General features: G+C 39.5%; 1 protein-coding gene across 1 annotated transcript in view; it reads right to left on the bottom strand.

The window, feature by feature from the left end:
- Nucleotides 1-12,407, bottom strand: part of LOC112863915 (uncharacterized) — a 96,069-nt gene that overhangs the window by 15,228 nt on the left and 68,434 nt on the right. The window contains exons 10-12 of the mRNA XM_086715101.1: nucleotides 11,868-11,988; nucleotides 9,526-9,660; nucleotides 7,847-7,948 (exon numbers count right to left, since the gene is read on the bottom strand). Of these exons, the coding sequence (XP_086571227.1) occupies nucleotides 7,847-7,948; nucleotides 9,526-9,660; nucleotides 11,868-11,988 (358 nt within the window). The remainder of the gene's footprint in view (nucleotides 1-7,846; nucleotides 7,949-9,525; nucleotides 9,661-11,867; nucleotides 11,989-12,407) is intronic.

Raw genomic sequence — 12,407 nt, 5'->3', positions numbered from 1 at the left:
AGTCTATTTCTCCCTGGCCCTCCAGCCTTAGGCAACCTCTAACCTCCCCTCTGCCTCCAAAGATTTGCCTGTTTTGTATATTTCATATAAATAGAATCATACAATCTGTCATCCTTTGTGACCTGCTTTTTTCACTTAGGATAATGTTTTCAAGATTCATCCATGTGGTAGCATGTATCAGTACTTCATTCTCTTTTATGGCTGAATACTATTCCATTATTTGAATATAATACATTTTCTTTATCCATTCATAAATTGATGAAAAATGCTGTTAAGTACAAGTTTCTATGTGGACATGTTTTTATTTCTTTATGGAGGAGTAGAATTGGTGAGTCATATGGTAACTCCATATTCAACTTTTCGAATAACTGCCAGGCTGTTTTCCAAAGTCGCTGTACCATTCCTCACCAGCAGTGAGGAATGAGAGTTCCAATTTCTCCATATGCTTACCAACAATTGTTATTGTCTTTTTAATTTTAGCTATCCTAATGGGTGTGAAGTGGTATTTCATTGTGGTTTTAATGTACATTTTCCTGATGGCTAATTTTGTTGAATGTCTTTTCATGGGCTAATTTGCCATTTATATATCTTCTTTGGACACTTGTCTATTCAGATCTTTTCCTCATTAAAAAATGTATTATTTTCCTTTTTATTATTGAGTTGTAAGATTTCTTTATATATTCTGGACACAAGTTCCTTATCAGACATATGACTTACAAATATTTTCTTCCATTTTGTGAGGGTTTTTTTCACTTTCTTGATGGTATTGTTTGTAGCACAAATGTTTTAAATTTTTATCAAGTCCAATTGATCTATTTTTTTCTTTTTTCACTTGTGCTTGGTGTGGTATCTAAGAAACCACTGTCTAATCCAAGATCGGGCATATTTACACTTGTGTTTTCTTCTCAGAGTTTTAGCTCCAACATTTAGGTCTATAGTTTAAGGACGAGATCCAATTCCATTCTTTTGCACATAGATATCCAGTTTTCCCAGAATCATTTGTTGAAAAGACTATCTGTTCTTTAATTTTCTTGGAAGCTCAGCCAATTTTTTATTAAGTGAAGACCTTATCTCCATCTCCTCAGATTTCCATAGAAGGGTCCTTCATCTCTTCTCTTCAAGATGTCTTATGAGGATGGGCATGTCTGTTTTCTTCTTCCATCCTTTCATTGCTCTTTACAGGGAAAGACAGAATTCAGCTAATGGAAGAGCAGACAATAGTTACTTAACTGACCATATTTTCTAAAGTGGCACCTTTTCAACAGTTTTTTTTTATTTTTTATTTTTTAATGTTTTTTTTTTAAATTTATTTTTGAGACAGAGAGAGACAGAGCATGAGCGGGGAAGGGGCAGAGAGAGAGGGAGACACAGAATCTGAAGCAGGCTCCAGGCTCTGAGCTGTCAGCACAGAGCCCGACGTGGAGCTCGAACTCACAGACTGTGAGATCGTGACCTGAAATGAAGTCGGACGCTTAACCAACTGAGCCACCCAGGCGCCCCAACAGTTTTAAAGATAATATGTTGTTCAGGCAATTCCTGTGACTAAAATGAAAAAGACTTTGTTGAAGCAGTGTGACAGAAAGACTCTGAAACAAATAGGGAAGACATCAGAAGGTGGTGCCTTTTTGCTATGTACCTTTCTCACAGCCAGGGAGGGCAGGTGAAATTCTGCCACACCAGACCACCTTTCCCCATTGGCTACATTGATTGCTCTCATTGACCACTTCTTATACAGTTTTCCTTGTATATCCAATCCTTGTGTGATAAGACTACCAACAGGCATGTCTCTCCCCTGTTCAAGTTTTCCAGCTTGCACTTTGATGGGTAAGGTAACTGGTTTTCTTCCATTTAGGGAGTCTCAGGTCCAAACTACCTACAATCCAGCTTCTCCAATATAGCTCTACTAGTGAAGCCTGTTCTTTCACCAATTAATACCTTGATTTAGGTGAAGGTGATTAAGAGCCACAGACTTCTAGTTTTAAATAAATAAGTCACAGAGATGAAAAGTACAACATAGGAAATATAGACAATAATACTGTATTGTATGGTGATAGATGGTAGCTACACTTACAGTGAGCATTTCATAATGTATATAATTGTCAAATCACTATGTCATACACCTAAAACTAATATAATATTGTATGTCAACTATACTTCAATTAAAAAAAATTTCAAGTGGGGCGCCTGGGTGGCTCAGTTGGTCAAGCGTACAACTTCGGCTCAGGTCACGATCTCACGGCACATGAGTTTGAGCCCCACGTTGGGCTCTGTGCTGACAGCTCAGAGCCTGGAGCCTGCTTCGGATTCTGTGTCTCCCTCTCTCTCTCTCTACTCCTCCCGCCCTCATGCTCTGTCTCTGTCTCTCAAAAATAAATAAACATTAAAAATTTTTTAAAGTAATAAATGCCTTTATTTCTATTTGGCTCCTTATCTCTGCCTACAATGAGATTAAAAAAGGGAGATGAGGGAGCAATAGGCATTTCTGGATTATCAATATTTTTGTTTCATTCAGTTATACATTCTTTGGATAGGTTATGTATCACACATTTCTATTTCATTTTTTAAATGTTTTATTTATTTATTTAGATTTGCTTGAGAGAGAGAGAGTTGGGGGTGGGGTGCAGAGAGAGAGAGGAGGAGAGAGAATCCTTAGCAGGCTCAGGCTGTCAGCACAGAGCTGGATGTGGGGCTTGATCTCATGTGAGATCATGACCTGAGCCGAAGTCAGACGCTAAACCAATTGAGCCACCCAGGTGCCCCTATTTATTTATATTTGAGAGAGAGAGAGCACATGTGCATGTGCTTATGCACATGCATGAGTAAAAGAGGGAGAGGGAGAGAGAGAGAGAGAGAGAGAGAGAGAGAGAGAGAGAGAGAGAGAGAGAATGAATCCCAAATGGGCTCTGTGCAGAGTTCGAACTCACCACCTGTGAGATCATGACCTGAGCAGAAATCAAGTCAGGTGCTTAACTGACTGAGCCACCCAGGCACCCCTCTATTTCATTTTTTACTGGGAGAGAGAGAGAGAGAGAGAGAGAGAGAGAGAATGAATCCCAAATGGGCTCTGTGCAGAGTTCGAACTCACCACCTGTGAGATCATGACCTGAGCAGAAATCAAGTCAGGTGCTTAACTGACTGAGCCACCCAGGCACCCCTCTATTTCATTTTTTACTGGGATTTTTCAGTTGAGTTGGATTCATATCATTCATTCTATCTTAAATACATTTTCCCAATTCATTTTTTTTTTTAATCTTCAAGATTAGTTTAATTTGCAAACATACTGGGCAGAGTGAGGAACCTGTGAAGGGTAAAGAAGTTGAAAGCAGCTTGCCTTTCTTTCATGTCAGGCCACAAAGAAAGCAGGTTGCAAGAAATGTTTGATGGAGACAAATAATTCCCAAAAGTGTCAGACATCTGTCTATGAATTATGTGTACAGCTTCAAAAGTAGGAAACTCAACAGTACACTTGTTAAAAATTGTTGGTGTTTTGGTATGCTAGAGTTAGCTCATCAACCACTCATGTGAAAACTCAAATTATTGGGAAGAAATTAAACAACAAAAATAAATCTTTGAAAGGTCATACCTTAACATTCTTCTCTGGAAATACTATTCAAAGAGCATATGAAACATCTAAAAAACAAAAGAACTCATCTTTCAGGAAGATTTGAAAAAGGACTAAGTTGTCACAGTTGAAAAGATGATTCATTATTCTTGCTTGCACGACCTTGAACATTTATTTTGGAGGGAGGGGATATCTGGGAAAATTGCTGATTGTAGGAGTTATTTAGAGAAGTTACAAAAAGGGACTCTCTTGATTATTTTGTGCTATTTGTGAATGCGAGAGATAAATACATCAGTTCTCTATTAAGAAAGTAACACAAGAAGCCGTTCCATGCCTTGAGAAGAAGGTGTCCTCGTTCTAAGTCTTTGGAAAGTGTAGGTTTCATGAAAGAAATGAATATAAATTATGGTGTCAAACCTTCAGAACTGCAATAACAATTTTTTTCCGATTGATTTTCCTTGGTAATATTACTCATAATGTTTCATCTTTGTGGGAACTTCACACATTTCAAAAATATTTTTTTCTTATTTCAAAAGTAATGTACTCAACCCCCCAAATTAGTCATACATCCTTCTAGTCTTTTAAAATACATAATAAGAGGGGCACCTGGGTGGCTCAGTCGGTTGGGCGTCAGACTTTGGCTCAGGTCATGGTCTTGTGGTTCATGGGTTTGAGCCCCACATCAGGCACCGTGCTGACAGCTCAGAGCCTGGAGCCTGTTTCAGATTCTGTGTCTCCCTCTCTCTCTGCCTCCCCTGTTCACACTCTGTCTCTGTCTCAAAAATAAATAAACATTAAAAGAATTAAAAATACATAAATAAAATACATAATAAGAATATATTTTTCTTTTTAAAAAAAGAGTATATTTTTCTTTGTGTTGTCTGGTTCCACTTTTGATCATACTATTTCATCATTTAATTCCCTCCCCCCCACACACTTAACAATATTCTATGAATATCAAAGGGATTTTGTGATACTACTTCCCCTAGAAACCAAAGACCATGAATTTTTTTATATTGGAAAATGATGATGGTAAGCATACTTCAATCAATTTATAAATATTATAAACAGCATCATTTCTAAATATTATTTTATAGTAAGTAACTAATAAATGATCACCAGTTTAATAGTACCAAGTTCTCTTGGAAACTTAAGAGCTGAAGATCATCCAACTCTAGGCTAGAGAAGCTTTAGAGGCCTGGACCAGAGGGTGTGGATTTGCATTCCTCCATCTGAGACAGAAACCAGCAAGGGCCTTCTTACATGGCATCGAGTAGTGGAGGCATGGGAATTATGGGGAGAGGGAGACACTCCAAAAGGATCTAGCAGAACAAATAGGGGAAATTAGACTTGGGCTCCACATACAAGAGATCATGTCACCTCAATGCAAGCTTGTCAGATTGTTCCCATCCAGAACACCCCAAAACCAAACCACAAGGATGCTGCTAAGTTTGCCACAATGAGGAAGAAGAAGAATCTGGACTATTGTGACTATCATCTGGGATGGCAGAAAGCTGCCCCAGTGCAGAGTGAGCAGTTAAGTGGTTTGACACTTAAGAAATTAACTGGTCTAGGAAAGCTTGAGAGCAAGGACCTAAAACATAGGTTTGGGGCACCCACTCCTCTTTTCTCATACTATACAAATCCAAAGCACGAGAAAATGCCAGTAATAGCATAAAAGTTTCTACATTTTCAGGTATCTGTTCTTCAGCTCACTATAAAAAGGTTCTCACTTCCACCTGTACCCTGAAATCATTCTTGCTGAAGTCACTGTTGATCCTCCTAAGACAAACGCAATGGATGCTTTTTATTTCTCATTTGTTTGGCTTCTCTCAAAGGCTCATTCTATAACCCCTCCCTCATTTTGAAATTCACTTTGTTTTGTATGTTATTATCAATTGTAGGAAACAGAAAACTCTCTAGCCCTTTTGTAAGTATCTGATTATAAAATCACCGAAAGAGGGGAAATGGCAGTCTCCAGCTGTTCTCAGAATGCCAACTGACTGACCAGGTGAGGTGCTGCCTCCACCTGTTATCAGGCAGGTGTGGTCAGGGAAGTGCCACTGGAGCTGTGGGGCTCTGGAACAGTCTACTAAAGCTGTGAGGTTAGAACCAGGAAGCTGCCACAATTGTGTCTCATTATCTATGATGCTAGTGACTAGATAATACAGTACTGCTGTGAGAAAACCCAACTTCTCCATGATCTTGTTTGCAAAAGCAAGAAAATTGTTTCTCCTTATTTCCATCTTCCAAATCCCATATGAATACGTCTAATTAATAGGGCTTAGTATGCATCTAGAAATCCACCTGCAAGAGAGTCTGGAAATACAGTTTTTAGTTTTCCAAACCCAGCAGTACAGAATCTGTCATACAAGAGGGAGGGGAAAGGACATGGATCTTACCATGTCCACCACAGTAACATGGTTCTCCTCCTACCTTTCTACCTGCCCCTTAAGTGTTGGTTCGCAATAATCTGATGATTGATCTCCCCATACCGTATACCCAAATATTCCCCCAGGAATAATTATAATATGAAACAGTTCTCAAACCAAGTGAGTACCTTGGGAGCATTCACAAGTGTGCATGGGCCTTTTGACTGATGGCGCAACAGGCATTTAGTTTGTGGGGGCCAGGGATGTATTCTGTAATGGTCCTGAACAACTAAGAATTATCCTGCCCCAAATGCCATTAATGCCTCCTTGAGAAACAAAGATTTCTAGATTCAGGATTTCATGGACCACTAAATATTGTTAAAATTCATCAAAGTATACACTAAAAGTGGATGCATTTTATAAAACTGTAAACAAATCATACTTAAATAAAGTTAATTTTTAAAAAGTTAAATACACCACCTCACACCCAATAGGATGGATACTATTTTATTTTTATTTTAAAAAATTCTTTTAATGTTTATTTACTTTTTTTTATTTTTTTTTATTTTTTTTATTTAAAAAAAATTTTTTTTTTTCAACGTTTATTTATTTTTGGGACAGAGAGAGACAGAGCATGAACGGGCAAGGGGCAGAGAGAGAGGGAGACACAGAATCGGAAACAAGCTCCAGGCTCCGAGCCATCAGCCCAGAGCCTGACGCGGGGCTCGAACTCACGGACCGCGAGATCGTGACCTGGCTGAAGTCGGACGCTTAACCGACTGCGCCACCCAGGCGCCCCTTGCTTTTTGAGAGAGACAGAAACAGAGAGAGAGAGACAGAGACAGAGGCGTGAGTGGGGGAGGGGCAGAGAGAGGAAGACACAGAATCTGAAGCAGGCTCCAGGCTCCTAGCTGTCCCCACAGAGCCCAATGTGGGGCTCAAATTCATGGACCACGAGATCATGACCTGAGCTGAAGTGGGATGCTTAACCGACTGAGCCATCAGGCACCCCAGATGGCTACTATTAAAAAAAAAAAAAAAAAAACGCAGCAAATGACAAGTATTTTTAAGAATACAGACAACTGGAATCCTTGTGCACCGCAAATGGGAATGTTGCATGGTGCAGCTGCTACTGAAAACAGTACGGTGGTTCCTCAAAAAATTAAAAATGTAGTCATATATGATCCAGCAATTCCACTTCTGGAAACAAATCCGAAAGGACTGAAGGTAGGGTCTCAAAGAGATATTTATACACCCATGTTCATAGCAGCATTATTCACAATAGCTAAAATAGGGAAGCAATCCAAGTGTCCATCAACACATGAATAGATAAATGAAATGTGGTATAATGAGATATTATTCAGTTTTAAAAATGAAGAAAATTCTGACACCTTATACAATGTGGATGGACTTTGAGGACATTATGCTAAGTAAAATTAGCCAGTTACAACAGGACAAATACTGTATGATTCCACTTATGTGAGGTAGCTAGAATAGTCAAATTCATAGGGATAGAAAGTAGAATGGGGGTTGTCAGAGGCTCGGAGAGGGAGGTAAACAGAGCTGTTGTTCACTAGGTACAGAGCTTCAGTTTTACAAAATGAACACGTTCTGGGGATGAATGGTGGTGATGGCTGCATAACACTGTGAATTGTGAACTTAAGCTACTGAACTCTACACTTAAAAATGGCTAAGATATTAAGGAAAGTTAAACACCAACAAACAACAAAAGTCATTCTATGCTCCTTCCAGTAACTATACAAATAGGCCCATCTGTGTGCAATTGCTTGACTCTTCAGCTCTCTATAACAAATCCAGCATATGTCGGAAAAGGAAAATAACTCTAGAATAATATGAAAACTAAAAGTTACCTTTGCCTGCAATATCAAAATAGTGACTGTTTAACACTTACATCTTTGTCCTGTGTTGCAGATTTCATATGTTTGCACTTCACTTTATAGGCCTTGAATAACTCCATGGCTTCTTTGGAGATGGGGTTGACATCAGGGAATGGCTGAGAGAGAGTATTAAGCTCTTTTCAGATGGGGACATGGTCATAAAAAACCAAGGAGGCAAGATAGCTTCATGTAAAGGCTTTATTTATGGCAAAAATTATACAACTTCAGCATATGTGAAATAAACATGGTATTTCTATGCTATAACCAAGAGCAACACAGTTTTGATGCCCATCCCTAAAACTAGAGATTTTTTATTAAAGATTCATACATGTTCTGTAATATGTGTATCATTCCCATAAACACACTCAAAATTTAAAAATCTTCAAAGGTTTTATTAGAATTAGTCAAGCTAGCCCATTATTTGACTACACGATATTAGAGATACTGACTTTTTTTTTTTTTTTAATTTTTTTTTTTCAACGTTTTTATTTCTTTTTGGGACAGAGAGAGACAGAGCATGAACGGGGGAGGGGCAGAGAGAGAGGGAGACACAGAATTGGAAACAGGCTCCAGGCTCTGAGCCGTCAGCCCAGAGCCCGACGCGGGGCTCGAACTCACGGACCGCGAGATCGTGACCTGGCTGAAGTCGGACGCTCAACCGACTGCGCCACCCAGGCGCCCCCTGACTTTTTTTTTTTAAAGGTTTTTTTTTTTAATGTTTATTTATTTTTGAGACAGAGAGAGACAGAGCATGAATGGGGGAGGGGCAGAGAGAGAGGGAGACACAGAATCGGAAGCAGGCTCCAGGCTCCGAGCCATCAGCCCAGAGCCTGACGCGGGGCTCGAACTCACGGACCGCGAGATCGTGACCTGAGCTGAAGCCGGATGCTCAACCGACTGAGCCACCCAGGCGCCCAGAGATACTGACGTTTTAATGTCTCATCTCTTGACAAAAGTTTTAGCATAAAATTCTTCAATAGAGAGTTAGTGCAAGTGTCAAGTGATTAAGAAACACTCTTCTGAGCCACAGTTTTTGCAATGCTCATCTTCAAGTGTCTTTAGAATGTTACTTATGCTGAAAAATAGTGACTTTAAATCAATTTAGTTTTGCTTTAGTTAAAAACAATATATGAACCCCACTCCATTTTAAGAAATCATGATTATATAAATGCAAACAATTCACCCAAATAGGAGACAGAAAATTAATTCACCGAAGCTTAGGAATCATGACCTTAGAAGAAACCAGGTGTTCATTTTTCTCCTAAGTCTACTTTCCCCTTCTAAACTCTCTTCATTCCAGTTACTTCACAGGTAATGTCCAGTAACAGCCCTGGCAGGATTTTTAATTAGCCAAGATTCCAGCATCCTTACTGTAGCAATTGCCAGGAAATACTGCAAGAATCTAAAATCAAGGATGCCTGAATGGCTCAGTTGGTTGTGTGTCCAACTTCCACTTAGGACAAGCCCCGTGTAGATCTCTCAGTGAGATCGAGCCCCGCGTCAGGCTCTCTGCTGTCAGCACAGAGCCCACTTCAGATCCTCTCTCTCTGCCCTTTCCCCACTTGCTGTCACTCCCTCTCAAAATAAACATTAAAAAAAGAAAGAAAGAATCTAAAATCAGTCAGCATTGCTCTTCCTCTGGTCTGCACTGAGGTGGTGCCATGAAGATGATTAAAGAAACCTCCGGACCTACCTCCTCAGGTAAGCCTTGATGGAAAAACTTGCATTTTACAGGTGCCAGAGATAGCTTTAGGCTTTGGGGATGCCATTTGTAGACCAAGGTTATGGCAAAGCGCCCAGAAATCTCCACTGTAATGAACTCGTTCACCTGGGGGCAACAGAAAGGACTGTCATTTCCTACACAGAATTCTCATGCTCATAATTCAAGTAGAAATCTTAGACGTTTGCACGACACATGGAAAGAAATTTGAGATCCACATTCACGGTTTCAGTCTGGTTCCATTAAAGTCAGGAGTGGCTTTTAGGTTTTTATGCTGCAAATTCGGGCTTCTTAAGGGAAGGAAGAGGAATGGTGAGAGACTGTTAGCAATTAATGTAGTCACGTCTTATAAGGAAAGTCAGATTCACTTTAGACTGAGAAAATTCTGGGTCAATTTGCAGGTACTTCTGAGTTCTAATTCTAGCTCTTGAGACAGTGTCTCTTGTAAAATATAGCTGACAACATCTGACTCCCTTGATGATCAGAAAAGTCATTAATGGCTGTCAAGTGCTTAGAAGTTTTACAAGTCTTCCTATTACTGTGAAACTTATTAAAGCTGGAGAGATTTTATAAATGACAAGGATAGGAAAGTAATGATGAACAACTTTTAAAGCTCAAATGAACATCTGCAGATTTGCAGAGCATATTTTTAAAAGGCTTGCTGCAGATAAAGCATCCTAATTAAGTCAACTGTTCCAAGCCTGCAACTTGTTGGGTTACGAGTTACACTCCCTTGCTTCCTGAAGGCTGCCAGCTGAGGTAAGCTGAACTGAAAAATCTATCCCATTTAGTTATACTGACTTTTTTAGGAGAGGAAACTCTTGACTCCTGAGTATCAGGAAACTTGCACATACAGGTTTGCTGCACAGTTTCTCTACCCACTCTTTACTTCCCTAACCTTTCAGAGCTAAGCACTACTTCTTTAAAAATGGCAATCCAAATAGTATATGTAGGATACATGGCCACCATGGATGGTTTTGTAAATTGTATAAAACAGAGACCTGGAGGTAACTTCCACACAACAGTGTGTACAGTATAAATACAATGTGAGCCACAAATGTGAGCCACATAAGTAATTTTACATTTTCCAGTAGCTGCATTGAAAAGTAAAATCAGGTGGGGGTGCCTGGGTGGCTCAGTAGGTTGAGTGTCCAACTCTTGATTTTGAGCCTCATGTCAGGCTCTGCGCTGACAGCGCGGAGTCTGCTTGGGATTCTCTCTCCCCCTCTGCCCCTCTCCCCCACTCATGCTCTCTCTCTAAAATTAAAAAAAAAGTAAAATCTGGTGAAATTAATTTAAATAACATTTTATAACTAAATACATCCAAATAGTAACATTGCAACAATGTAAACAATATAAATAATATAAACATCAATAAGATATTTTATATTTTCATTTTTTGTACTAAATTTTTGAAATCTGGTGTGTATTTTATGCCTACAGTGTCGTTCGAGGGTTCCATAACCACAGGGTAGACGTCTAGTGGCTGCCATACAGGGACAGCACAGCTCTTTATAATTGGTACCTCTGGGGCTGACTGTACAGTGCACCTGCACAGCCCTATGCAGTGGCCCTGGACACAAAATATAGCCCGTGATCACACGCACATACACATAAAGTAACTACCTGTAAATCAGTGAAGTCTAGCACAGAGGTTACAGCCTGGCAGCTTACGAGTATTTGGTTTAGTCCTGTCAGAGTTTGAATTAATTGCAAATCTGAAATATCAGGATATTTCATCAAAAAAAATCTGAATTCATGGCTTTAAAAAAAATCATAAAATACAGCAGGCCGAGGCCCACACTCCCATGTGGCAACAGTCTTCTGCCCTGAGTAAAGGCTGTCTCCTTTAGGGGAGACATACTTTCCAGTTCACTGAAGTTCCCATTGGTAGGCTCACTCTTACATTATCTGAATTTCTGATCCTTGATCTGACAGAAATGCACATTAAGCTATTGACAAAGGTAATTGTGCGAAGTGAGACTGAGGAGGAGGAGACTTTTACTCTGAACATTATATATTTTCCTGTTTCTAAAATATTTTCTATGATAAACAAAATGCTTTTCTAATAATTTTTAAAAATTACTGTTTAAAGTAACTGCTGCTTAGCAAAGACAAGCCCATCAAGAAAGAACCAAGTAGTAAAAAACTGAAATAAAGATTTATCAGATTAATTGGCTAGTGTACACAGCCAAACTGAATAATTCAGTCTTCCCAATCCTCTTTTTCCCTAACAGTATATTTTAAAAACTCAAAGTAAATTATTGGTATGGCATAAGAAATAGACATAAGAATAAAAAATTGTAAAATAATACCCAAATTTCAACTGGATCATCAAGTTTTCCCTTTGAAGGCCACATCCATTCCCTTATAATGTTTCCTTTTTTGCCGATCACCATGCCACCATCCTGATTAAACATCATTGATATTATTAGGCTACAAAAAAGACAGAAATATGACTTATTTAGAAGAAGAAAAATTCATGGACTCATTGATTTGGCTGAGGCGACAGAAGTCACCAGGTCATATTAAGGACTCCTTCCCATCATATTCTTGGAACACGGTCACCTTGCCTTTGCTTGAATATTCTTAAAGGGAAGGTTGGTATATATCTGCTTGAATATTCTTTTTTTTTTTAATTTTTTTTCAACGTGTTTATTTATTTTTGGGACAGAGAGAGACAGAGCATGAACGGGGGAGGGGCAGAGAGAGAGGGAGACACAGAATCGGAAACAGGCTCCAGGCTCCGAGCCATCAGCCCAGAGCCTGACGCGGGGCTCGAACTCACGGACCGCGAGATCGTGACCTGGCTGAAGTCGGACGCTTAACCGACTGCGCCACCCAGGCGCCCCTCT

The sequence above is a fragment of the Puma concolor genome, chromosome B4 (genome assembly GCF_028749965.1).
Source record: "Puma concolor isolate L17-30 chromosome B4, mPumCon1.1.hap2, whole genome shotgun sequence".
Classification (NCBI taxonomy): domain Eukaryota; kingdom Metazoa; phylum Chordata; class Mammalia; order Carnivora; family Felidae; genus Puma; species Puma concolor.
This window is presented reverse-complemented; position numbering and strand designations above follow the sequence as displayed.